This window comes from Conger conger, chromosome 11, assembly GCF_963514075.1.
Source record: "Conger conger chromosome 11, fConCon1.1, whole genome shotgun sequence".
In the NCBI taxonomy this organism is placed as follows: Eukaryota; Metazoa; Chordata; class Actinopteri; order Anguilliformes; family Congridae; genus Conger; species Conger conger.
Genome location: NC_083770.1, coordinates 43,537,580 through 43,565,292, shown reverse-complemented (window position 1 = coordinate 43,565,292; position 27,713 = coordinate 43,537,580). Strand labels below are relative to the sequence as shown.

At 50.1% G+C, this 27,713-nt stretch overlaps 1 protein-coding gene across 10 annotated transcripts; it reads left to right on the top strand.

Annotated features, from left to right (window-relative positions):
* On the top strand, positions 1–26,990 carry LOC133140853 (bromodomain-containing protein 3-like). 10 transcript variants are annotated; one of them, XM_061261114.1, is made up of 13 exons: positions 1–95; positions 4,749–5,088; positions 5,476–5,613; positions 7,500–7,644; positions 8,497–8,672; positions 9,222–9,593; positions 11,161–11,289; positions 12,576–12,758; positions 13,191–13,259; positions 14,418–14,647; positions 21,388–21,671; positions 22,148–22,276; positions 24,880–26,990. In XM_061261114.1, the coding sequence occupies exons 2-13, from the start codon at positions 4,888–4,890 to the stop codon at positions 24,999–25,001; spliced, it is 2,178 nt and encodes a 725-aa protein (XP_061117098.1). In that variant the 5' UTR covers positions 1–95; positions 4,749–4,887; the 3' UTR covers positions 25,002–26,990. The 10 variants fall into 10 exon arrangements, with proteins under 10 accessions (XP_061117098.1, XP_061117097.1, XP_061117095.1 ...); XM_061261113.1 differs by having other exon boundaries at positions 12,576–12,773; positions 24,883–26,990; XM_061261111.1 differs by having other exon boundaries at positions 12,576–12,773.
* The last annotated feature ends 723 nt before the right edge of the window (positions 26,991–27,713 follow it).

Below are 27,713 nucleotides of genomic sequence, written 5' to 3'. Positions count from 1 at the left end.
CAGACTCCTAATGCCTCATCTATTATGCTGCTTCGATGAAATAAAAGATCCGCTCGGACGACTGCAAGGAAAACGCTGTTGGATCAAGGGAAAAAGTAATAAAGTAAAATATACATTTTTACAATTACTGTTTATTTTATAAAGATGTATTGCATTTTTGCTTTAACTGATCGAAATATTTAGGAAATTAATTTGGTCTGTAGCTTATGTGTCTTTTTCAATAAGGCTAGCTAGCTAGGTAGCTAGCTAGCTTGCAACAATGCAACAAAGCCTGGCTTCGTCTGGGTTAAGATATTGTGTGCGAACTTCAGATCTTGGAGAAAGTGTAAAAGCCAAATTAGGTGGTTTCATGCGCTAGCTAACGGCCATAATTGGACTTCTCGTTAGCTGTGGTTTGGCGTGTGTACAAGATGGGTCTTTAGTAGTGGCGGAGTCATGGAGAAGCTAGCTAGCTGGCTAACTGTAAGATCGCCTGCATTTCACACTATCCTCTCTCTCCCCTGCCCGCCATCTTTTAAAGGAGAATATGTGCAGTGTGGAGAACCAATTTTAAAATGATTGAGGTATTGCCATGCACCCTATCCTTAGGCTACTCTTAATGTCCACAGTCTGCGACAATAACCATATCAAAAATATACGGATGGTTGCCCCTCAGTTTAATTAGCTAATGTTATCTTTAAAGCTATTTTGGATTCACATGTTTATAAGCGTAGCTAACTTACCTAGCTATCATAGGCTATGATACATCTAGCCTGGCTAACGTTAGCTGCTTTCCAATGTTTTTATGAGAGGTGTATCAAAACGAGGGTAAATAATTCGGGTAGCTAGCTAGGCCCCGCGTAATATTTTTCCCTCTGTTTACAGTGCTTCAATTATATTATTTGCTCACAATTCACTTGCTAGTGCTTGGCTAACTAAATCTGTGATTTCTCGCTGCTTGTGTGATGCGTTGGTAACGTTACCGCGAGCGGTGCTTGCTCGCGTTTTGACATCCAGTTTGTTATCTAACGTTAGCTAGCTAGCTAGCTAGCTAGTGTCATAACATTTTCCGCGCTTGTTTCTGCTAGCTCGTTAAAATTGCTAGATGAGTTATAAATGGTTATCTTCTCCGTTTAGACTATGTTGACCAACTACTGAAGTGCCAATCAATATAATAACGTGAACTTGTTACTTGGCTAGATAGTTTTGCCGTAGCAGGCTAGTTAACGTTAGCGCACATCAACACCTAACATAACGTCGCATCATTAGCGACACCTTATCTAACCTACATGCAAGTCAGTCTGCTACTTTCCCCCAATTTTAGTAATGCTTTTAATGGGATTCATTTCATTATTTGCATTCGCTTTAACACTGGGTTGGCTATGCTGAACTAAGTAGCTGGGTAAGTGCAGTAACTTAACATATGCTAGTTTAAGAAAAACAGCTTTTATACATTTATTTTGTGAATTCTGTTGAATCAATATTCTGAGTAAAACCAGTAACTGAAGTACAGGTAAAACGTACAACTAAAACATAAGTCACATTTGCTAAATTTGCAGATACTTGAGCTACACGCAGTGAAAGCAGCAACATACATTTATGTTATGCGCTGCTAAATTGTATTTGGGGTTATTTGACTAATTTCTTGAACGAAAATGTGTCCGCTGTGTATACAAAAAAAATAAAAAATCTGCTTTAATTTGAAATCGGGAACATTTTGCTATATTCCCGCCATGGCCTTTATTGGATTCACTGAAATAACCATACGTGATGGAGAGGAAAGTATTCATATTGCATTTGAAAGTATGGCACCAAAATGTTATTTAAATGCTGCAACGTATATAATCGTTATTAGGCTATAGGCTTTGTACAACTTCAGTCACAGTCATACCTTGGGTGTTACTGTGCTGGATAAATAGGCTGTATGTGGAAGCTGAAGAAGTATTGTCTAGGGTGGGAACCTGAAATAAAGGTACATGCAGGCTGCTGGTGTGCAGAAATCTCCAGTTTATTTAGAGATCTAAGTGGACAGATTTATCCTGCCATGTGTTATTTTGGGAGTTCACAGACACTATTAGAGCCAATTGCGATCCACCTGGCCTGGGCTGCGATCGACTTGCCAGAGCTCCTTTGAAACGTGGTTACAGGTCGTGCTAGAGGAATGCTACTGTGTCTCACAGGATAAGACCTGAATTCAGGTTCAAAGCCTGCTTCACAAGTGTTCTGCTTGGAGTGCTAGATGACGACTTTGCGTTCAGTTATGTATATTTATCCATGTACATTTCCTTAAACGGGTTTGTGAAGATGCTAAAAATTATTATTTTGATGCAACCCCAATAAAATACTTTCAAAAAAGAGAAAAGTATACCAGCAGCCTTGAGGTTTGTAGTATAAGGTGGCAATGTTGTGTGAATGCAATTCTGACTGATTCTGTCACAATTGTTAAATGTGTGTGCTTGTGGTGAGGCAATGGTTTTGTGCAACATTTCTTTTCTTTTTTTTACATGAGAAAGGTTTGCTCCCAGGACTGAAAGTGTCAGGGACTGCCGGTGCACATGGTGCCTGGCCTCCTGTCCTGTGGACAGCCAGGACATCCCAATGGTTCTGGAATGCGTTTCGTTCTGTCGCTGGCCTGATTGGCAAACTGTAATCCTGAGCATCTGTCATTTCTTGTGTTTATTTATTTTTTCATGTATTTTCTGATAAACAAGTGCGGGTGTTCTGATTAAATTATCACTGGTTTTCTCTGTTGCCATTAAAGGAATCCAGATTTCAATCACTGTGATTTTGCAGCAGCTTTTGTGGCAGAACTGAGTGAGGCTGTATTGTAGAGAGAGTGAAGCTGGTAGCTGAGTTGTCCTTTTGTGTGACTTTATTGTAAAAGTAATGAATCGCCATAACGCTGCAGGTGCGACAGAATTTGTGAGTTGATGCATCACACCGAGTAGCCTGAGAAGCTAAAGAAGAGTGAACTCTTCATTTCCTAAGGCTTGACCTGGGCCTGCATGGTGCTGTCCCTGTGTCTGTGTCTCACTGGTACTGTGTATTTGGGTCTCGCCAAGCTCCTGTCCCACAAATGAATGATACAAAGAGTAGTGACCATGAGCCCCGTATCAGCGTTGGGGATCCCTACAATGAATACAAAGCCCTCATTATCCGGATGGGCTTCACCCCGTGTTTGCTTAGCTCTGCGGGGAACACAAACGATTGAGTGGCATTAATGTATTAATGACCTGGGTGAACCTGCTGACCTTTACAGAGCTCAGATGTCGGGGAGGAGGAGGAGGAGGAGGTGGGGGGGGGGGTCCTCCGTGCGCCCCATGAAGAGGAGGGAGCACTGCGATGAAGGCAGTTAGGGTCTGGAGTCAGAGATGCTAGGAATACCTTTCAAAGAGAAGCAACTTTCAGCGTCTTTTTCTGTCGCTCACACATCATGCAGGGTGCGATTTGGTGAGGGAAAAAACAAAAAAAAGAAAGATGGCGGTGGTAGAAAGTCGATTTCACTTCAATGACTGACGTGCTTAAAACCCTTGAGATTGGCATCGCTCGGCTGTGCTTTCACAGAAGTTGCCGTTGCGAAAATTCCTCAGGTACTTTCCTGTACCGGTCACAGGTTTTCTCAGCCATCTTAAAGACAATGTTGTAGACTGGATGAGGTGCCTCATTGAGTTATTGGCCAAGGAGATGGCACAAAGCGCAGTCTAGACCTGTTGACTGTCTGTGAAAACGGTAACTTCTGTACCGACAGCAGGGCCAGGGTGGTTTCGTGTTTCAGGGTTGCTCTGTGGTTTTGCCCCTCTTTGGTGTCCGAATCCTTCGGCTTGCCGTGTCGCCACTACTCTGCCTGAACTCCTGCCTCCGTTTTTCTTCTCCGGTCCTTCAGAGAACACCGTGGTTGCCTGCCTTTTTAAATTGATGTTTCCTTTTCCCCCAAAGACAGGCAGGAAACTGTTTTCCCAGTCGTCTGCCAGTCTGAGGTTTTTAAGATTGTTATCCGTGGACGGTGCTCCACAGTGCATTTCCCTGTATATATAACTCCTGACGGCTCTCCAAAATCAGACTCTTTAGGGTAGTGGCTCCCAGCCCTGTTCCTGGTGGTCTATCATCCAGTGGGTTTTCACTCCAACTCTTAAGAAGACACCTCGTTCAATGGCTATATATCTTGTTGAGCTGATACTAGGGCTGGAATGAAGACCTACAGGACTGTAGACCTCCAGGAACCACTGATGTAGGGATTGTTGGCATTTCCCATGTCCACAGTGGTTTCTCTGAGCTTCTTTTAGGCGTTTTGATTGGCGGGTGGGAAGAGAAGTGTAATCGGCGGGAAATTATTACATTTACATTTGGAGTTACATTTCTCTGACCGAGATCATCTGTTTAAATTTCTATGTACTTGGAACGTCAGTTGTGAAAGCTGACCACTTCAGCATGTTGGATATGTCAAAGTACAGTGTGTACTCCAATGTGCGGAATATGAATGGCAGAAATAAAACCATACGAGTTGATAGAAGAATAGCCTGTGTTCAGTATTAGGTATTTGAAGTCTTGTATTAAAACGTGTGTTAATGGAAGGGATTAGCCCTTTTTTATGACGGTGAAGATGCGGCTTGTGGGATTTGGGTGCTCCCAGGCTTTTGAGCGGCGGGGAGGCCCCGGAGGACAGAGAGCCTGGGGGGGGAGGGGCCGGGGTTCAGTTTACGCGGCCAGCGCTCAGCACTGCACCCTGGGATTCGCCCGTTTGACCGCGCGTCTCTCTCCGTCCGCTGCAGCGTGCCAGGCCAGGCCCTGAGATGGGATTTGAGTCCCCCCGGGGGAGCAAAGAGCAGCGAGAGGACCACGGAACCCCCTGAAGGCGCGGGACCCCCCCAGACACAGAGAGCCCCTCCCCCCCCATCCCTCCTCGCCAGCATGTCGACCGTCACCTCGGCAACCCAAGCCCTGCCCCCCGGCGTCAACCCCCCGCCCCCCGAGTTCACCAACACTACCAAGCCCGGCAGGAAGACCAATCAGCTGCAGTACATGCAGAACGTGGTGGTGAAGACGCTGTGGAAGCACCAGTTCGCCTGGCCCTTCTATCAGCCGGTGGACGCAATCAAACTCAGCCTGCCGGTGAGTGCAGTGCGGCCAGACTCAAATGAATCACTCGTAACAGTATTAGGATTAGTTTCCTTCAGCCCATGAATCCTGAATGAAACATAATGAATGAACAAATTTTGCTCTATCTTTGTTTCAGATGGAGGAAGGTGATCCAGTTTTAAAAATAAAAGTTTTAATTGATTAACATTTTAAAGTTTGTGTGTATACTATTTGGAAAACCTTCATTTTCTGTGATGCGACCTGTCTCCATAGGTTTTTGTGTTTTCGAAGGTTTACATGCTGTAAAGAAATACGTAGCCAAGAAATAGCCTCTGGATCTTCATTAGAGCTGCTGTAAATTGTGTGTGTTTCTAGTGCTGGCTCAGTGTTTGCTGCTCTAACTCTAATAACTTTGTTCAGGATTACCATAAAATAATCAAAAATCCAATGGACATGGGAACCATTAAGAAAAGACTGGAGAATAACTACTACTGGAGTGCCAGCGAATGCATGCAGGACTTCAACACCATGTTCACCAACTGCTACATCTACAACAAGGTACACACACCATGTTCACCAACTGCTACATCTACAACAAGGTACACACACATACCATGTTCACCGACTGCTACATCTACAACAAGGTACACATACCATGTTCACCAACTGCTACATCTACAACAAGGTACACATACCATGTTCACCAACTGCTACATCTACAACAAGGTATGCACACACCATGTTCACCAACTGCTACATCTACAACAAGGTACACATACCATGTTCACCAACTGCTACATGTACAACAAGGTATGCACACACCATGTTCAACTGCTACATCTACAACAAGGGACACACACCATGTTCACCAACTGCTACATCTACAACAAGGTACACACACACCATGTTCACCAACTGCTACATCTACAACAAGGTACACATACCATGTTCACCAACTGCTACATCTACAACAAGGTACACACACCATGTTCACCAACTGCTACATCTACAACAAGGTACACACACATACCATGTTCACCGACTGCTACATCTACAACAAGGTACACATACCATGTTCACCAACTGCTACATCTACAACAAGGTACACATACCATGTTCACCAACTGCTACATCTACAACAAGGTATGCACACACCATGTTCACCAACTGCTACATCTACAACAAGGTACACATACCATGTTCACCAACTGCTACATGTACAACAAGGTATGCACACACCATGTTCAACTGCTACATCTACAACAAGGGACACACACACCATGTTCACCAACTGCTACATCTACAACAAGGTACACACACACCATGTTCACCAACTGCTACATCTACAACAAGGTACACATACCATGTTCACCAACTGCTACATCTACAACAAGGTATGCACACACCATGTTCACCAACTGCTACATCTACAACAAGGTATGCACACATGTTCACCAACTGCTACATCTACAACAAGGTACACACACACCATGTTCACCAACTGCTACATCTACAACAAGGTAGGCACAGACCATGTGCACCAACTGCTACATCTACAACAAGGTACACACACACACTATGTTCACCAACTGCTACATCTACAACAAGGTACACACACACACCATGTTCACCAACTACTACTGGAGTGCCAGCGAATGCATGCAGGACTTCAACACCATGTTCACCAACTGCTACATCTACAACAAGGTACACACACCATGTTCACCAACTGCTACATCTACAACAAGGTATGCACACACCATGTTCACCAACTGCTACATCTACAACAAGGTACACACACACCATGTTCACCAACTGCTACATCTACAACAAGGTACACACACACCATGTTCGCCAACTGCTACATCTACAACAAGGTACACACACACACACCAGGTTCACCAACTGCTACATCTTCAACAAGGTACACACACACACACCATGTTCACCAACTGCTACATCTACAACAAGGTACGCACACACCATGTTCACCAACTGCTACATCTTCAACAAGGTACACACACACACACACACACCATGTTCACAAACTGCTACATCTACAACAAGGTACACACACATACCATGTTCACCAACTGCTACATCTACAACAAGGTACACGCACCATGTTCACCAACTGCTACATCTACAACAAGGTACACACACACACACCATGTTCACCAACTGCTACATCTACAACAAGGTACACACACCATGTTCACCAACTGCTACATCTACAACAAGGTACACGCACCATGTTCACCAACTGCTACATCTACAACAAGGTACACACACACACACCATGTTCACCAACTGCTGCATCTACAACAAGGTACACCACAGACACCATGAAAAAAAACACAGAAAAGCCTATACTTCACATGGTTAAACCCCTCCTACCTCCCCCTTGCGCTGTGTCTTACCTGTCCCCTGACTTGTGTCTCCAGCCCACGGACGACATCGTGCTGATGGCACAGGCCCTGGAAAAGATCTTCCTGCAGAAGGTGGCCCAAATGCCCCAGGAGGAGGTGGAGCTGCTGCCCCCTGCCCCCAAAGGCAAGGGCCGCAAGCCAGCGGGGTCTCCGGGCGCAGGTAACCAGTCCCACCTTCCCCCCCATCCTGTACACCCATCTGTCCCATACCAGTTCTTACTCATAGTGTGACCCTGCAGGTTTATGGTCTCCTTGGTGATTTCACACAAATTACTGATATGACAGCCCACTCATGAAATAAGTATGAAGAAAAATCTACTCTAACTAATCTAATGATCAGTTAGAGTTAAGTTGAAATCACACTGGCATTATCCTGTGTTTTCTGGTAAAATGTGGTATAAATGGTGTGTCATCAGCCATTTAGTGTAATCTAATGACTGCCTTCTGATGTAGCATATTTACCCCTTCAATCTGTTGGGTTTTGAAATGAAAATGTTGTCACCTTTCCTCCATAGAGCTATGCTTTTACCATTGCTTGTCTTTTGTGTGTGTGTGTGTGTGTGTGTGTGTGTGTGTGTGTGTGTGTGTGTGTGTGTGTGTGTGTTCATGTGCGCGCATGTCTGTATGGTTGTGTGTGTGTGCCTCTGTGTGTATGGGTGTGCACGTGGCTGTACACTTGCGTCCGTGTGTGCGGGTGTGTGAGTGTGTGCGCGCACCTGTGTGCGTGTACGTGTGTGTGTGTGTGTATGGGTGTGCGTATGCACGTATTTTTGTGTGTGTGTGTGTGTGTGCGCGTGTGCGTGCGTGCGTGCGTGTGTGTATGGGTGTGTATACATGCGTGTGTGCGTGTGTCTGTGCGTGTGTCTGTGCGTGTGTCTGTGCGTGTGTCTGTGCGTGTGTGTGTGCGTGTGTCTGTGCGTGTGTGTGTGCGTGTGTGTGTGCGTGTGTATGGGTGTGTATACGTGCGTGTGTCTGTGTCTGTGTGTGTGTGCGTGTGTGTGTGTGTGTGTAGGGAGCCAACAGGTGGCAGCAGTGTCCTCCGGCTCCTCCCCCCCACAGGTGTCTCAGACGCCCGTCATTGCAGCCACTCCCGTGCCAACCATCACGGCCAACACCGCAGCAGTCCAAGCTCCGCCCCCTGCGGCTCCCATAATGCCCGTTGGGCCCCCTGCACAGCCTGTTGTTAAAGTAAGTCCCGCGCCCCAGCCCCCAGACCCACAGCAGGCAGTGCAGTGCAGTGCAGTGCAGTGCAGTGCAGTGCAGGGCAGTGTTGGAGACACCCAGTGCATGCAGGACATGGGCCTTCTGTATATTAAGACTTATAGATAACCCTGACCGAACCCCGCTTCCTTTCAGCTGTCAACCCTCTTTCTGCTCTTTGCTCACTTTCAAATAATTTCTAGTCTAATTAAAATGTTTTAATGGTATTATATTCAGGTCCTTGTGTTGTTCTATTTTGTTCTTTTTGTTTTATGTTTTGGAGTTTTTATCCAAGCCTCACCACAGGCATTTCAATGTACAGATGCCCCTTGTCTTTTGACTGACTTTGAACCACTTGGATTGATTTGTGCCTGTGCCTGTGTCTGTGTCTGTGTCTGTGTCTGTCTGTGTCTGTCTGTCTGTCTGTCTGTCTGTCTGTCTGTCTGTCTGTCTGTCTGTCTGTCTGTCTGTCTGTCTGTGTGTCTGTGTCTGTGTGTGTGTCTGTGTGTGTGTGTCTGTGCGCTCCCTCCCTCGCAGAAGAAGGGTGTGAAGCGGAAAGCGGACACCACGACGCCCACCACCTCCGCCATCACAGCCAGCCGCAGCGAGTCGCCGCCCGCCCTCCTGGAGCCCAAGCAGGGCAAGGTGGTGTCGCGGCGGGAGAGCACGGGCCGGCCCATCAAGCCTCCCAAAAAGGACCTGGAGGACGGGGAGGTGCCCCAGCACGCGGGCAAGAAGGGCAAGCTGACGGAGCACCTGCGCTACTGCGACAGCATCCTGAAGGAGATGCTCTCCAAGAAGCACGCCGCCTACGCCTGGCCCTTCTACAAACCCGTGGACGCGGAGGCCCTGGAGCTGCACGACTACCACGACATCATCAAACACCCCATGGACCTCAGCACCGTCAAAGTATGTACTGTATACACAACACACACGCACCACCACCATCATCATCATCATCATCAAACGCCCCATGGACCTCAGCACGGTCAAACTACGTACGACGCACAGGACACGCATTACATCATCAAACACCCCATGGACCTCGACTCCGTCAAAGTATGTACGCTAGACACGACACACGCACCATCATCAACCCCTCTGACCTCAGCACCTTCAGAATACATACGCTCGACATACGACACGTTCACCTAGGCGCATTATTCATGCAGACCAGCTACATACACGTTCCCTACACACACATGCTACACACATCGAATTGTCATTTTAAATTACACCCTTTTTTTAAAGCTTTAAACTTACAATAGGTAATAGATTTCTGTGTTAAAACATTGTTACAATACCATTGTATAACCCTTCCTATCATTGGAAAAGGCTCTCTGACTCACCCTTTGGCTGTGTTTATAGTCCTTGAATTCGGGTTTCAAAATGTGCATTTTTCAGGCTGTCACTCTGTTTTAAAACATTGTACAGCTGTACAACAATTCAAGAGTTAATTAGTTGAAAATTGGTTCTAACTGCCACAGCCAATGGCGTGGGGGCCTATTCTGATTGTTTGTGTAGCTGCCAAAATTGCACTCCAGACAAGCGATCACTGAAACTATTGCTTATTATCCAAGAGAAGACTACATCTCTAGTTATAAAACAATACCAGTTTGTTATCGGTAGCAACAAGCAGATTAGCTATAGTTAGCTTGACAAATTTACAAATATAAAATATAGGCAATATAAACGTAGTTGCGATTGCAGAAGCGTTGTGCTTGAGGTGGGAGGCTGACTAGTAATAGGTAAGTTTCTTGTTACTGATAGCGAACTGGTATTGTTTTATTATTAGATTAGCAACAGTATACAGAGTTTCAGTGATTGCTTTTCTGGAGTGCACTTTGGGCAGCTACACGTTCCTTTTATCTCTGTGTTCAATCATCCGTGTTTTGCTGAACCATTCAAGCTATAAGTTACAGTTGCATCATTCGCATTGTTTTCTTATTTAAATATCTTGGTATGTACTGGTTTTCATGATCACATCTATCTTAACAGGTGCTCCAGGACCTGTAGAATTTTTCATATTTAAAAATAAATTCTACAGGTCCTGGAACATCTGTTTAGACAGACACCATGTTTTCACCAACATTTTGGGAACTATACCTTTTTTCCGACCCAGGCTTGAGATGAGATTTTATTTTCATGCATTCACTGGCTCGGTTTCAATGTTAGCATAACATGTTAACTAGCATAACAACTTGAAGCCCATATAGAAGTCAGTAGCCTACCTCTTTCAAAGTAAAGAAGTGCACCTTACAATACAGAATTGTACACACCTTACGTGTCAGGTCATGCACGCACCAGACCTGAGTGAAATCTGTCATTGTTTTGGATTCGCATACTTTACTGAGCTTGTCTGGTCCATTAGAACCTGTGAAAACCTCGCCTTCTGGTCCCCTCGGTTGGCTCAATTGCACCGGGGCAAGATCAGTCGAGCTCAGAAAGGTATTTGTGTTCTGTCCTCTCCCTTCAGAAAAAGATGGATGAGCGTGAATACCAGGACGCGCAGAGCTTCGCGGCCGACGTGCGGTTAATGTTCTCTAACTGTTACAAGTACAACCCGCCTGACCACGAGGTCGTCGCCATGGCCAGGAAACTGCAGGTGGGAGACCATGCCGCCACCTCACTGGCCATCTCTTAGCTAGCGCAGGACTGCTCAAGCCCTTCTGAGCCCTTCAGCTGCTCCGGTCACTTTAGCGGAGGGCTGAGACACTGCTCAGGCTCTTCTAAGATTGGGTGATTCAATGGGAATGGAATGCCTTGGTCATTTTAGCTCAGCTCAGGCACAGCTTTCTGAGAAACTGCGTAGGCCTTTTCTGTGCATGGACCATGAATGGGAGTGAATTGTGAACATGTAGTCTTGTTTAAAGGACATTGTATTTTATGCCAGGTAATTGCCACTCAAGTTCATGGACGGCACTATTTGGGTGAACTGCAGCACCACACTAGTCTTGTAACCCTGCAATTTACCAAGTCCGTCTTAATATCCCTGTCTTGTTTTGAAGGAGTATGCGGCTTTCCTAGAGATCTAATCCTTACTTAGCTACCTAATTCACTTGCTTGCTAGCTACCTAGCTGTTGTATAATTAGTAGTTATTGTGCATTTTATTAATTGCATTCTGGCTAGGTAGTACTCTAGCAAGCTAATTTTGTGCTTTAGTTTGCATAACCTACGTTTTGTTTTCATCCTAGCTTGCTGAATTGCTTTCTTGCCTCTTGACGACTGCTTAGTGGAACTGGGAGGAAGTTTAGACCTAGCCTGATTAAATATTACATCTCTCTTGTATGTTGTCTGTCTCTCTTGCTCTCTCCCTCCCTCTCTTTGTTTCTCTCTCGCTCTCTATCTCTTCCTGTTATGCATTTGCTCCATCTTTCCTGTCTCTCTTACTCCCTCACTGTTTCTCTCTTGCTCTCTCCTCTTATGCATTTGCTCTCTCTCCCCCCCTCTCCATCTCCCCCTCTCTCTCTCTCCCTCCCCCTCTCTCCTTCTCTCTCCCCCTGTCTCTCCCTCCCCCTTTCTCCCTCTCTCTCTCTGTCCTTCCCTCTCCTTTCCCCCTCTCTCTCTCCCTCCCTCTCCCTTCCCCTCTCTCCCTCCCTCCCTCTCTCTCCCCCCCTCTCCCCCCTCCCTCCCTCTCTCTCCCCCCCTCTCCCCCCTCCCTCCCTCCCTCTCTCCCTCTCCCTCTCTCCCTCCCTCTGTCTCTCCCTCTCCGCCTCCCTCTCTCTCTCTCCCTCTCTCCCCCCTCCCTCCCCCCTCCCTCCCTCCCTCCCTCTCTCCCCCCTCCCTCCCTCTCTCCCCCCTCCCTCCCTCTCTCCCTCTCTCTCTCTCCCCCCTCCCTCCCCCCCTCCCTCTCCCTCCCTCCCCCCCTCTCCCTCCCTCCCTCCTCTCAGGACGTGTTTGAGATGCGCTTCGCTAAGATGCCAGACGAGCCGGCGGAGGCGGCGGCGCCCCTGGCGGCGGGCGCGGCGGTGAAGAGCCGGGGCAGCAGCGGCAGCAGCGCGGAGAGCTCCAGCTCCGACAGCTCCGACTCGGAGGAGGAGCGCGCCACCCGGCTCGCAGAGCTGCAGGAACAGGTGGGTTCGGAACAGGTGGGTTTCACAAGCGAGGACCAAGACCCCCGACCCGTGGGTTAGAGGAGGAGGGAGGGGGGGGGCGGGCGGGGCAGGGGGAGGGCCATCCTCTGGCCACCTCCCTGTTTTATCCAGGCCCCTCCCTCCCGCACTAGTCACACAAACCTCACAGCCACAAGTCTTGTGTTTGGACCAGAAATTTAACCCTCTACCGCCACATACTGCTCTCTAGACCTGGTTTGAAATGGCTTGCATGCTACACTTTTTTAAGCTGGTTTTTTTTTAATGAAGGCATCATTGCAGTGTTAATATCTCTTTGAGTTTCAGAGTGGAGCCGCTGTGATTTTGAAGTGCAGTAGCCTGTTGTGGTATCATTTTAACTTGATTCTCTGGAGTATCTCTCTCTTCCTCATTTCACTCTGGCTTTTTTACCAGCAATTCTCTGTGGAGCACCCCAATGGTAACAGGTCGGGGAAAAAAAACGGGTGTGCCAAACGTTTTCAGGTGATTTGCCTTTTCCTTCACGGTCCCCCACTAACTCCTCCTTACGTTTTGTTGCACCCTGTAGAGTGAGCGGTAGAGGGTTAAGGCGTGGGGCGGGAGGGGGAGGGGGAGGGGGAGGGAGGGGGGTGGGATGAGGGAGCGAGGGATGAAGGAGGAGAAAGAGGAGGAGGGAGCTGGGCCCAAGGCAGAGCTGCCCCTTTCTTTTTCTCTGTCCGTTTCCCCTGAAGATTTCCCATTTTGTTGCCGTGAGTTTAACAAGGGAGGGGGGTGGGGGAGTTTAACTTTGTGACTCCACTCCCCCCCCCCCTCTCTCTCTTATCGGTTGTGTTTGTAGGGGACCTGTATCCTTCTGTTGTTATCCTAGCTGTAATTTGTGGTCTTCTAGAGGTCTTTAGACCCGTTTGCAGTTTGGCAGTCTCAAACGCTTAAAGACCTCGCAGATTGCTTACCCAGTGCACTACCGTGTCCAACACCTCAGTTTCTGTGACATTTCAATTGGGCTTAGACAGAAAAAAGTTAGACATGTGCAGGTTAAAACAGTATAATACACTTTTGTATAACACAGTGTCGTACAGTAATAAGAGTATGATGTTGTTTGAGTCTGGACCAGTTTGTCACTGGTCACGTGAAGCACTTGGTAAGCAATGGGATGATCAATCAGAGTAAAGTATTTGTTAAGTACGACGGGTAAAACAGCCTAGAAACGATGGAAGGAAAGCTGTTTTACAGAGGAGCTTTTTTTCAGTGAGACCTGATTATTGATATTGGCTCCATGTACTGTCCCCCACTTCCTGACCGTTCCCCGACCCCCCAACACGCGCCCACACACATGCACATGCTCATTTTAGCATACACTGTCTCACATACACACAAGCAAACAGACACACACTCGCCAGACCTGGGTCAAATACTGTGCGCAATTATTTTGGATTCAAATACTTTCCTACGCTTTACTGAGTTTCTCTGGTGTATTGGAAGCTATGAAATGCTCTCAAAAGTGGCCCTCTCGGTTGGCTCCATTGCACCAAGCAAGATCAGTCAAGCACAGGAAGTATTTGACTCCATGAAGAATTTTGCCCAGGTCTGACGCACACACACAGACACACACCTCGCCCCGCCGTGTTTGAAGGCTGACCCCCCCCGCCCTCTGTCCTCCAGCTGAAAGCAGTTCACGAGCAGCTGGCTGCTCTGTCGCAGGCCCCGGTGAGTAAACCCAAGAAGAAGAAGGAGAAGAAAGAGAAGGACAAAGAAAAGAAGAAGAAGGACAGAGAGAAAGACAAGCTGGCCAAGCTCAAGCCGGAGGAGGAGAAGAAGACGCGCGTCCCCGTGCCCGCTAAACAGAAGAAGGGCCCGGCCCGCAAGCCCAACAGCACCGTGACCGGCTCCAGGTACCGCCCCACCGCCCGCCCACTGCGTCCGCCTTCAGTTCTACTGTATCTCAATGTTACACATCCTGTTTGTTAGCCTCACACACCTGTCAGTGCAGTGACCTCACACACTGCTGCCCGTGTCAGTGCAGTGACCTCACACACACACACACACACACACACACACACACACACTGGTCTGCTCGTGTCAGTGCAGTGACCTCACACACACTGCTCTGCCCGTGTCAGTGCAGTGACCTCACACACACACTGGTCTGCCCGTGTCAGTGCAGTGACCTCACACACACTGGTCTGCCTGTGTCAGTGCAGTGACCTCACACACACTGGTCTGCCCGTGTCAGTGCAGTGACCTCACACGCTGGTCTGCCCGTGTCAGTGAAGTGACCTCACACCCACTGTTTTGCCCGTGTCAGTGCAGTGACCTCACACACATTGGTCTGCCTGTGTCAGTGCAGTGACCTCACATGGTGGTCTGCTCGTGTCGGTGCAGTGACCTCACACACACACACACTGGTCTGCCCGTGTCAGTGCAGTGACCTCACACACACACACACACACACACACACTGGTCTGCCCGTGTCAGTGCAGTGACCTCACACACATTGGTCTGCCTGTGTCAGTGCAGTGACCTCACACACACTGGTCTGCCCGTGTCAGTGCAGTGACCTCACACACACTGGTCTGCCCGTGTCAGTGCAGTGACCTCACACGCTGGTCTGCCCGTGTGTTACCTCACACACACACACACTGGTCTGCTCGTGTCAGTGCAGTGACCTCACACACTGGTCTGCCCATGTCAGTGCAGTGACCTCACACACATTGGTCTGCCTGTGTCAGTGCAGTGACCTCACATGGTGGTCTGCTCGTGTCAGTGCAGTGACCTCACACACACTGGTCTGCTCGTGCCAGTGCAGTGACCTCACACACACTGCTCTGCCCGTGTCAGTGCAGTGACCTCACACACACACTGGTCTGCCCGTATCAGTGCAGTGACCTCACACACTGGTCTGCCCGTGTCAGTGCAGTGACCTCACACGCTGGTCTGCCCGTGTCAGTGAAGTGACCTCACACCCACTGTTTTGCCTGTGTCAGTGCAGTGACCTCACACACACTGGTCTGCCCGTATCAGTGCAGTGACCTCACACGCTGGTCAGCCCGTGTCAGTGCAGTGACCTCACACCCACTGTTTTGCCTGTGTCAGTGCAGTGACCTCACACACACTGGTCTGCCCGTGTCAGTGCAGTGACCTCACACACACTAGTCTGCCAATTCAGTGCAGTGACCTCACACACGCTGGTCTGCCTGTGTCAGTGCAGTGACCTCACACGGTGGTCTGCTCGTGTCAGTGCAGTGACCTCACACACACACACACACACACACACTGGTCTGCTCGTGTCAGTGCAGTGACCTCACACACACACTGGTCTACCCATGTCAGTGCAGTGACCTCACACACATTGGTCTGCCTGTGTCAGTGCAGTGACCTCACATGGTGGTCTGCTCGTGTCAGTGCAGTGACCTCACACACACTGGTCTGCTCGTGCCAGTGCAGTGACCTCACACACACTGCTCTGCCCGTGTCAGTGCAGTGACCTCACACACACACTGGTCTGCCCGTATCAGTGCAGTGACCTCACACACTGGTCTGCCCGTGTCAGTGCAGTGACCTCACACGCTGGTCTGCCCGTGTCAGTGAAGTGACCTCACACCCACTGTTTTGCCTGTGTCAGTGCAGTGACCTCACACACACTGGTCTGCCCGTATCAGTGCAGTGACCTCACACGCTGGTCTGCCCGTGTCAGTGCAGTGACCTCACACCCACTGTTTTGCCTGTGTCAGTGCAGTGACCTCACACACACTGGTCTGCCCGTGTCAGTGCAGTGACCTCACACACACTAGTCTGCCCATTCAGTGCAGTGACCTCACACACGCTGGTCTGCCTGTGTCAGTGCAGTGACCTCACACGGTGGTCTGCTCGTGTCAGTGCAGTGACCTCACACACACACACACACACACACACACACACACACTGGTCTGCTCGTGTCAGTGCAGTGACCTCACACACACACTGGTCTACCCATGTCAGTGCAGTGACCTCACACACATTGGTCTGCCTGTGTCAGTGCAGTGACCTCACATGGTGGTCTGCTCGTGTCAGTGCAGTGACCTCACACACACTGGTCTGCTCGTGTCAGTGCAGTGACCTCACACACACTGCTCTGCCCGTGTCAGTGCAGTGACCTCACACACACACTGGTCTGCCCGTGTCAGTGCAGTGACCTCACACACACACACTGGTCTGCCCGTGTCAGTGCAGTGACCTCACACACACACACACACTGGTCTGCCCGTGTCAGTGCAGTGACCTCACACACATTGGTCTGCCTGTGTCAGTGCAGTGACCTCACATGGTGGTCTGCTCGTGTCAGTGCAGTGACCTCACACACACTGGTCTGCCTGTGTCAGTGCAGTGACCTCACACACACTGGTCTGCCCGTATCAGTGCAGTGACCTCACAAGCTGGTCTGCCCGTGTCAGTGCAGTGACCTCACACCCACTGTTTTGCCTGTGTCAGTGCAGTGACCTCACACACACTGGTCTGCCCATTCAGTGCAGTGACCTCACACACGCTGGTCTGCCTGTGTCAGTGCAGTCACCTCACACGGTGGTCTGCTCGTGTCAGTGCAGTTACCTCACACACACACACACACACACACTGGTCTGCTCGTGTCAGTGCAGTGACCTCACACACACACTGGTCTGCCCATGTCAGTGCAGTGACCTCACACACATTGGTCTGCCTGTGTCAGTGCAGTGACCTCACATGGTGGTCTGCTCGTGTCAGTGCAGTGACCTCACACACACTGGTCTGCTCGTGCCAGTGCAGTGACCTCACACACACTGCTCTGCCCGTGTCAGTGCAGTGACCTTACACACACACTGGTCTGCCCGTATCAGTGCAGTGACCTCACACGCTGGTCTGCCCGTGTCAGTGCAGTGACCTCACACCCACTGTTTTGCCTGTGTCAGTGCAGTGACCTCACACACACTGGTCTGCCTGTGTCAGTGCAGTGACCTCACACCCACTGTTTTGCCTGTGTCAGTGCAGTGACCTCACACCCACTGTTTTGCCTGTGTCAGTGCAGTGACCTCACACACACTGGTCTGCCCGTGTCAGTGACTTCACAGACACTGGTCTGCCTGAGTCAGTGCAGTGACCTCACACGCTGGTCTGCCCGTTTCAGTGCAGTGACCTCACACCCACTGTTTTGCCTGTCAGTGCAGTGACCTCACACACACTGGTCTGCCCATTCAGTGCAGTGACCTCACACATGCTGGTCTGCCTGTGTCAGTGCAGTGACCTCACACGCACTGGTCTGCCCGTGTCAGTGCAGTGACCTCACACACACTGGTCTGCCCGTGTCAGTGCAGTGATCTCACACACACTGGTCTGCCCGTGTCAGTGCAGTGACCTCACACACTGGTCTGCCCGTGTCAGTGCAGTGACCTCACACACACACACACACACACACACACACACTGGTCTGCCTGTGTCAGTGCAGTGACCTCACACACACTGTTTTGCCTGTCAGTGCAGTGACCTCACACACACTGGTCTGCCCGTGTCAGTGCAGTGACCTCACACACACTGGTCTGCCCATGTCAGTGCAGTGACCTCACACACGCTGGTCTGCCTGTGTCAGTGCAGTGACCTCACACGGTGGTCTGCTCGTGTCAGTGCAGTGACCTCACACACATTGGTCTGCCTGTGTCAGTGCAGTGACCTCACACACATTGGTCTGCCTGTGTCAGTGCAGTGACCTCACACACACACTGGTCTGCTCGTGTCAGTGCAGTGACCTCACACACACTGGTCTGCCCATGTCAGTGCAGTGACCTCACACACACTGGTCTGCCAGTGTCAGTGCAGTGACCTCGCACACACTGGTCTGCCCGTGTCAGTGCAGTGACCTCACACACATTGGTCTGCCTGTGTCAGTGCAGTGACCTCACACACACTGGTCTGCCCGTGTCAGTGCAGTGACCTCACACCCACTGTTTTGCCTGTGTCAGTGCAGTGACCTCTCACACGCTGGTCTGCCCGTGTCAGTGACTTCACAGACACTGGTCTGCCTGAGTCAGTGCAGTGACCTCACACGCTGGTCTGCCCATGTCAGTGCAGTGACCTCACACACACTGTTTTGCCTGTCAGTGCAGTGACCTCACACACACTGGTCTGCCCGTGTCAGTGACTTCACAGACACTGGTCTGCTTGAGTCAGTGCAGTGACCTCACACGCTGGTCTGCCCATGTCAGTGCAGTGACCTCACACACACTGTTTTGCCTGTCAGTGCAGTGACCTCACACACACTGGTCTGCCCGTGTCAGTGCAGTGACCTCACACACTGGTCTGCCCATGTCAGTGCAGTGACCTCACACGCTGGTCTGCCTGTGTCAGTGCAGTGACCTCACACGGTGGTCTGCTCGTGTCAGTGCAGTGACCTCACACACACACACACACACACACACACACACTGGTCTGCTCGTGTCAGTGCAGTGACCTCACACACATTGGTCTGCCTGTGTCAGTGCAGTGACCTCACACACATTGGTCTGCCTGTGTCAGTGCAGTGACCTCACACACACTGGTCTGCCTGTGTCAGTGTAGTGACCTCACACACATTGGTCTGCCTGTGTCAGTGCAGTGACCTCACACACACTGGTCTGCCCGTGTCAGTGCAGTGACCTCACACGCACTGGTCTGCCCGTGTCAGTGCAGTGACCTCACACACACTGGTCTGCCCGTGTCAGTGCAGTGATCTCACACACACTGGTCTGCCCGTGTCAGTGCAGTGACCTCACACACTGGTCTGCCCGTGTCAGTGCAGTGACCTCACACACACACACTGGTCTGCCCGTGTCAGTGCAGTGACCTCACACACACACACACACACACACACACACTGGTCTGCCTGTGTCAGTGCAGTGACCTCACACACACTGTTTTGCCTGTCAGTGCAGTGACCTCACACACACTGGTCTGCCCGTGTCAGTGCAGTGACCTCACACACACTGGTCTGCCCATGTCAGTGCAGTGACCTCACACACGCTGGTCTGCCTGTGTCAGTGCAGTGACCTCACACACACTGGTCTGCTCGTGTCAGTGCAGTGACCTCACACACTGGTCTGCCCATGTCAGTGCAGTGACCTCACACGCTGGTCTGCCTGTGTCAGTGCAGTGACCTCACACGGTGGTCTGCTCGTGTCAGTGCAGTGACCTCACACACACACACACACACACACACACACTGGTCTGCTCGTGTCAGTGCAGTGACCTCACACACATTGGTCTGCCTGTGTCAGTGCAGTGACCTCACACACATTGGTCTGCCTGTGTCAGTGCAGTGACCTCACACACACTGGTCTGCCTGTGTCAGTGTAGTGACCTCACACACATTGGTCTGCCTGTGTCAGTGCAGTGACCTCACACACACTGGTCTGCCCGTGTCAGTGCAGTGACCTCACACGCACTGGTCTGCCCGTGTCAGTGCAGTGACCTCACACACACTGGTCTGCCCGTGTCAGTGCAGTGATCTCACACACACTGGTCTGCCCGTGTCAGTGCAGTGACCTCACACACTGGTCTGCCCGTGTCAGTGCAGTGACCTCACACACACACACTGGTCTGCCCGTGTCAGTGCAGTGACCTCACACACACACACACACACACACACACACACTGGTCTGCCTGTGTCAGTGCAGTGACCTCACACACACTGTTTTGCCTGTCAGTGCAGTGACCTCACACACACTGGTCTGCCCGTGTCAGTGCAGTGACCTCACACACACTGGTCTGCCCATGTCAGTGCAGTGACCTCACACACGCTGGTCTGCCTGTGTCAGTGCAGTGACCTCACACGGTGGTCTGCTCGTGTCAGTGCAGTGACCTCACACACATTGGTCTGCCTGTGTCAGTGCAGTGACCTCACACACATTGGTCTGCCTGTGTCAGTGCAGTGACCTCACACACACACTGGTCTGCTCGTGTCAGTGCAGTGACCTCACACACACTGGTCTGCCCGTGTCAGTGCAGTGACCTCACACACACTGGTCTGCCCGTGTCAGTGCAGTGACCTCACACACACACACTGGTCTGCCCGTGTCAGTGCAGTGATCTCACACACACACTGGTCTGCCCGTGTCAGTGCAGTGACCTCACACACTGGTCTGCCCGTGTCAGTGCAGTGACCTCACACACACTGGTCTGCCCGTGTCAGTGCAGTGACCTCACACACACTGGTCTGCCTGTGTCAGTGCAGTGACCTCACACCCACTGGTCTGCCCGTGTCAGTGCAGTGACCTCTCACACGCTGGTCTGCCCGTGTCAGTGCAGTGACCTCACACGCTGGTCTGCCCGTGTCAGTGGCCATGTCCATGTTAGCCTCCTGGTCTTGCAGGCTGTAGCCCCAGAGACCTACAGACCTGGTAGCAGAGCACTAATGCTTCATGCCAGCTGTTAATTCATGAACCTGGTGAATTGGCATTGATGACTGGTGCCTTTTAGGATGTTTCACAGACGCTTAGAACAGTGTGCTGTACACACATATCAGAGCCAGGTAATTACCACCTCTTGATTCGTGCCACTGAATTAACGGAGAGAGCGGGGGGAGGGGGGGGGCAGTAAACCACGAGCCTGGCGTGGGCGAAAGAGCCCTAACGCAGCTTGTGTGACCCCGCAGGCAGACGAAGAAGGGGGCGAAGGCGGCGGCGCACGAGTCTGACGGGGAGGACTCGCTGCCCATGACGTACGACGAGAAGCGGCAGCTGAGCCTGGACATCAACCGCCTGCCGGGCGAGAAGCTGGGCCGCGTGGTGCACATCATCCAATCACGCGAGCCCTCGCTGCGCGACTCCAACCCCGACGAGATCGAGATCGACTTCGAGACGCTCAAGCCCTCCACGCTGCGCGAGCTGGAGCGATACGTCAAGTCCTGTTTACAGAAGAAGCAGAGGAAACCTTTACGTAAGTCTGGAGCCCCCCTGTCCCCCCGAGTGTCGTCCCCCCCCCCACCTGTGCAATCTGCAGAGGGGAGCGGAGGCCCCGCCCCCTTCTTCTTCTCTGGCTTTAGGTGCTTCCAGCTTCTTGCATTTTTTTTCCGTTTTTTTTTTCCTTTTTTTCTTTCTAATGTGGAGTCGCCCTCCCACCCCCCCCCACCCCCTGTACACGTCTCCTTAGTTAGTCAGTGTGGACTGTGCATCCTTAGATTCTGTGACCTCCGATACAGGCCCAGGGAATTCTGGGATTGCTGCAGTGTCCCCGTCCATGGCCGCCTCATTGCCCTTAGCGTTTAGCCCTAGCCGTCATTAATGTGGGTTCTGGGACAGCAGGAGCGAGGAGCGTGAGGCTTGGCTGACTGTGGGGGCTGTGCAGTGGGGCTGTGCAGTGTGGCGCAGGCCAGGAGCCTGTGTTGACTGTGCGCCGCTGTGTGTCTCCCGCAGAGGGCACAGGGAAAAAGAGCGCCAGGTCTAAGGAAGAGCTCGCTCAGGAAAAGAAGAAAGAGTTAGAAAAGAGGCTGCAGGACGTGAGCGGACACCTCAACAACAACAAGAACCAAAAGCCCAAACAAGGTACCTGGCGGGACACAGGCTGGCGGGACGGCGCGTTGGGACGCTTTTTTAGGGGCGTCCTCGGTCCATCGTTCAGGGATTTCGCCTATTTTTATTTTTTTTACCCCACTCATTTTCGTGCGGGTTTTTTTCCCCCCATTTATTGTTTTTGAGAAAAATCTAAACGGCCTAGTCCCAACTTCTTGGCCCCCCCAGTACTTTTAAGCATGGCGTTTCTCCCACTCCCGCAGTCCCTTAGAGAATGGCATCGTGCATGATCATACAGCTTCCTGTGTGGAACAGGAAGTGAGTGGCACCCTGGAGCTCCTTCTTCCCTTGTGCACAGGAAGCCTCTGGAGTCGGAAGCGACAGCTGGTAGTGACCTCGGCGTTAGGCTAGGCTCAGGAGGGGGAGGGGCTCTGGCAGGAGGGGTCTGCTCCTCTGCTTCTTTTTCTGTTGCTTTGCCTCTCAGTGCTCCTGTGTGCCTGCGCACATGCTTCTGCTGCAGGTGCTCTTTATACACACTCACACTCTCACACACATGCTCACTCACACACATGCTCACTCACTCACATGCTCACTCACGCACGCACACACACACGCACACACACACACACGCACACTCACTCGCATGCTCGCTCACACACGCTCACACACACACACACACACACACGCGCACACACACACAGACACACACACACACACACACGCTCACTCTCTCACACACACACACACACACACACACACACACGCTTATGCACACACACTCACATGCACACACACACACACACACACACACACAGACATGCTCACTCACACACACACACACGCGCGCGCACACACACACAGACATGCTCACTCACACATGCTTGCACACGCACACACACAGAGACGCACACGCACACACACACAAGCTTATGCACACACACTAACATGCTCACACACACACACGCACACTCACTCACATATGCACACACACACAGACGCACACACGCACATGCACGCACGCACACTCACACGCACACACCCCCGCACACGTGCACACGCATGCGCACACGCACCAACACACACACACACACACACATGCGCACACATGCACGCACGCACACTCACACACGCACACGTGCACACACATGCACACACACATGCGCACACGCACCAACACACACACATACACACGCACGTACACACAACGCACACACACCCTGTGGCCAGTGTCCCGGTCGCTGGGGGAAGGGAGGATGGTTTGTGAGGTGGGGATGGCGTGGTTGGAGGGGAGAATGCTCTACATCCCCACACCCCTCACCAGATCATTCACACCACAAAGCATCAGGAATGAAAGCTTGCCTGTGTTATTTAGAAGAGCCCAAAACAAGTTTCAATCTGTGTTATTTACTGCAGAACCGGGTTGAGCTTGAACTGAAAGCATCAAGCCTTGTTATTGGCTGGTTGCAACGAATGGCTGTAAATCCACTGGTTTCAGGGTTTCCCTCTGGTTATTGGGCTGCACAGGCTGGTCATTTCTGCTGACTGTACCTTGTGGTCATGGGTGAGGGGGGCTTCTCCATGCATCGCGTGGGTGCCTCTGCATGCGACTGCATATAGCAGGGTTGGGGCGGGTGATGGGGAAGGGAGCATGAAATGGTGTGTGTGTTAGCCATGTGTCTGACTGTGATGGAGTGAGTGTGGTTTTATTGGGACGGCGGTGTGCGTGTGGCTTGGCGCGGATGTGGCCATTGGCCGAGGCAGTGTGGACAGACAGGCTTGGAGTGCTTGTTTTAGTGGCTGCGTTGTTGTTTGTCTCTGTGTTTGAGGCTGCATTGTTGACTGTGTCTGTCTGGTTGCATTGTCTGTTTGTGGTTGCGTTGTTGTCTGTGTCTGTGGTTGCGTTGTCTGTGTGTGTGTGTGGCTGTGGTGGTGCCGTTGTTGTGTGAGTCTGTGGCCATGTTGTTGTCTGTGTCTGTGGTTGTGTTGTCTGTGTCTGTGGTTGCGTTGTCTGTGTGTGTGGCTGTGGTGGTGCCGTTGTTGTGTGAGTCTGTGGCCGTGTTGTTGTCTGTGTCTGGTTGTGTTGTTGTCTGTGTCTGTAGTTGTGTTGTCTGTGTTTGTGGTTGCGTTGTTGTCTGTGTCTGTGGTTCTCTGTCTGTGGCTGTGTTGTCTCAGTTGGTGCAGCTATCTGTGGACACACGGCGTGGCAGCGTGTGACGGTGTCTCTCTCCCAGCAGAGAAGGTGGGGTCGGGGCAGGCTGTGTGCGGCTGTGTGCGGCTGTGTTGTTGTTGTTGTTCGCATGGCAGTGCGTGACGGTGTCTCTCTCAGCAGAGAAGGTGGGGTCGGGGCAGGCTGTGTGCGGCTGTGTGGGGCTGTGTTGTTGTTGTTGTTGTTGTTGTTGTTGTTGTTGGCATGGCAGTGTGTGACGGTGTCTGTCTCCCAGCAGAGAAGGTGGGGTCGGGGCAGGCTGTGTGCGGCTTTGTTGTTGTTGTGTTGTTATTGTTGTGGCAGTGCGTGACGGTGTCTCTCTCCCAGCAGAGAAGGTGGGGTTGGGGCAGGCTGTGTGCGGCTGTGTTGTTGTTGTGTTGTTGTTGTGTTGTTATTGTTGTGGCAGAGCGTGACGGTGTCTCTCTCCCAGCAGAGAAGGCGGGGTCGGGCCAGGCCGGGGGGCCGTCTCGCCTCAGCGGAAGCAGCTCTTCCTCCGACACGGGCAGCAGCAGCTCCAGCGGCTCCAGTTCGGACAGCAGCGACTCGGACTGATCCCAAAACAGTCCGAGAATGACTTAAGACTGGTCCCAGAGCAACTCGGCGGTGACTCGGACTGATCCCAGAACAGCCCAAAACCCCACACCCTCCCACTTGGACTTCTTCTCCCGCAAATGGCCCAAGCTGCAACGTGGACTGATCCCAGAACAGCCCAGTGTGTTCAGAACTAATCCTTTTTTTCTTTTTTTTCTTGTTTTGTTTCCGTTTTTACATCGTATGCGGTTGTTTCACTCTCTTAAGACTTACATTTTATAAGACATTACAGTAAAAACCTACCACCATGGCAGAGAATATTTAAAAGGTGTTTTTTATATATATTAATATCTTTGGGGATAAAGAAAAATTATTGTTGGAGAATATAAGGACACCAAATCCAGAATTTCTTTTTAAATTTAAGTTCAATTTTAATTGAAAAAGAATCTTGTTTTTTTTTTTAGGTCCTGGAAGATTCATTCATTTTTTAAATGTGTAATTGGTACTCTGACTTTTTAAAAGAAATCCAGCAAATCTTCAATTGTTATTGGGTGGAGGGCATGGGGCTGTGACCTCATCACGAGGCCCCGCCTCCAGGACAGAAGGTTCACCAATCAGTGAAGTCATTTCTACAGTGGCTCGTCAATGATGGCTTCTGCTCTGACCTCAACCCAATCCACATTCCATAAACATCTGCCCTTGTGCATATTTGCATATAAATATAATCTTTTTAATTTATTTATTGAGATTAAACATGGTTTAATCCGCATGGGACAACAGGAATGCCTTCCGCTTCTAACCAACACCTTTACAGAGATTATGAAAATTGGCGGAACGTTTCCACCCCCCCTCATACCCGTGGGTCTTTCCCTGGTCTGTTTAAGGAGCAAGCGTGTGGAGTTTTTGTACCTGCGCACCTTTGATAAAGTCCAGAGATAAATGCCAACACGCTCTGGTTTTGGGGGAATTGACTTGCTTTATATTTTGGTTTAGTGCCTTTTCAGTTTCAGCATAATAACATTGAGTGTTTCCCCTGTTGAGGTTTGACAGTCTCCTGCTGTAGTTCTCGGTGTTCCTTCCTGTTTAGCCAGCCAATCGGAGTGGAGTAGGCCAGGGCAATAACGTGCTTTGAGCGTATCACCTGCAGAGCCTCTGTCGTTAAAGTATTGAGGCTGTACTGATGTAGTGAATTAGGTTCAGTTGTGGCATTCATGATTTTCAAGAATGTCTTGCAGTTTTGTATGTAGCCCACCCATCTGTCGGCCCTTACGTTTTAGTTTTTTTTGTTACAGGCTCTCTGCTATTTTCATCATGCAAAACAGCAGCATGTCTTTCAAACAGACATTAGTAGCACAGGGATAGGAGAAAAAAAAAAGTGACAGTACTATTCTTACCTTTGTACAAATGAGGTGTGCAGTGCTCTTTAAATCTGGGTACTACTGTTACAACAGTTGGGATGTGAACTTGACCTTGTTTTGTTAGTTTTGTTACAACAGTGCAGTATTTGTGTATTTTAACCATGGACTAAAACCAACTTTGTTTTCAGCCAAAAAAAAAAAAAAAAAGGAAAAAAAGTGGGGGGGGAAATCTAGTCGAATACTCAGATTTTAGGCCTCAATATTTAAACTATTTAAACCACCTTGTTATGAAATAGTTGCTTTTTGTAGTTTTAGTGTGTTATACTCCCATCTTGTTAAAAGTGGTATTTTGACACGTCTGTTACCATTACAGGGGTGTCCGGGGCGGGACTGGGAGATTTTTCTGTGTTTGTCAGATTCCATAAATTTTGGTATTCCTGGCCCTCTGTTTAGCCTACGCTGATACCAACACTCTCCTGTTATTTGTGAAAATGTGCTGAAGAGGGAAATGCCAATACCATAGCAAATAGAAAACGATGTCAATAACTTTCTCTATACAAATGTGTGTTTTCTGTTTCACTGGTACATCTTTGAAAACACTGTACCCTGATTTTTTTTCGAGTTCTTCCGAATAGACAGTGGAAAGCATTCATCTTCTGTATGGTTTTTTTGGTTGTTGTTTTTTTTTTTTTTTCTTCTTGTGTATATGTATCCGACACCAAACGTGGGAAGGAAAGGCTTTGCACCCTGGCCTGGGACACAAGTGAGTCTTCCTTGAGCGCTGAACACGGTCTACGAACGTTCATGTCCGCCCTGGTTCGGTCTGCCGATCTGTCATCTTGTATTGCCCCCCCCCCCCCCCCCCCCCCCCCCCCCAACCGCATTTGTAACATGTCCCATGGGTGGAATCTGGATTGTCTCTTCCTTCCTGTGCTCAATCGCGTAACCGAGGTGTTGTTCCTGTCCTTACCGCAGGGAGGAGGGCAGCACTCGGGTCTGCACTCCGGTGGCACTGACTTGCCAAATCCAAAAAAAGAAAATGAACTTTGTCCATTTCGCTGCAGACGGCAAAGGGGTCCGATTACAAACCCACTGGGTTTTCCCTGAGAGATGTCACTAGAATTTAAAGACTGAAAAATAAGTATATATAAATATATATTCACCATTTATTAGTTCATTTTTAGACCCTGGCCAAGGTATAATAGTTTTTTTATATATAAAAAAAAATAAAAAAAGACTTACTTTTTATGTAATGTGCATGCAGGTTTATTGTAACTTTCTTAAAAACTTTTTTTTGAGCTGTTTATAGTATCTTCCTGTAAATGTCGGTCGTTGAGAGAAATCAAGGACTCCGTGTAAGTAGTTTTAGGCTTGT

Coding starts and splice junctions, on each gene's coding strand:
- LOC133140853 (XM_061261111.1), top strand. CDS start 4,888: ATGTCGACCGTCACCTCGGCAACCCAAGCCCTGCCCCCCGGCGTCAAC. Junction 5,614..7,499: donor ACTGCTACATCTACAACAAG/GTACACACACCA, acceptor TTGTGTCTCCAG/CCCACGGACGACATCGTGCT. Junction 11,290..12,575: donor CCATGGCCAGGAAACTGCAG/GTGGGAGACCAT, acceptor CCCTCCTCTCAG/GACGTGTTTGAGATGCGCTT.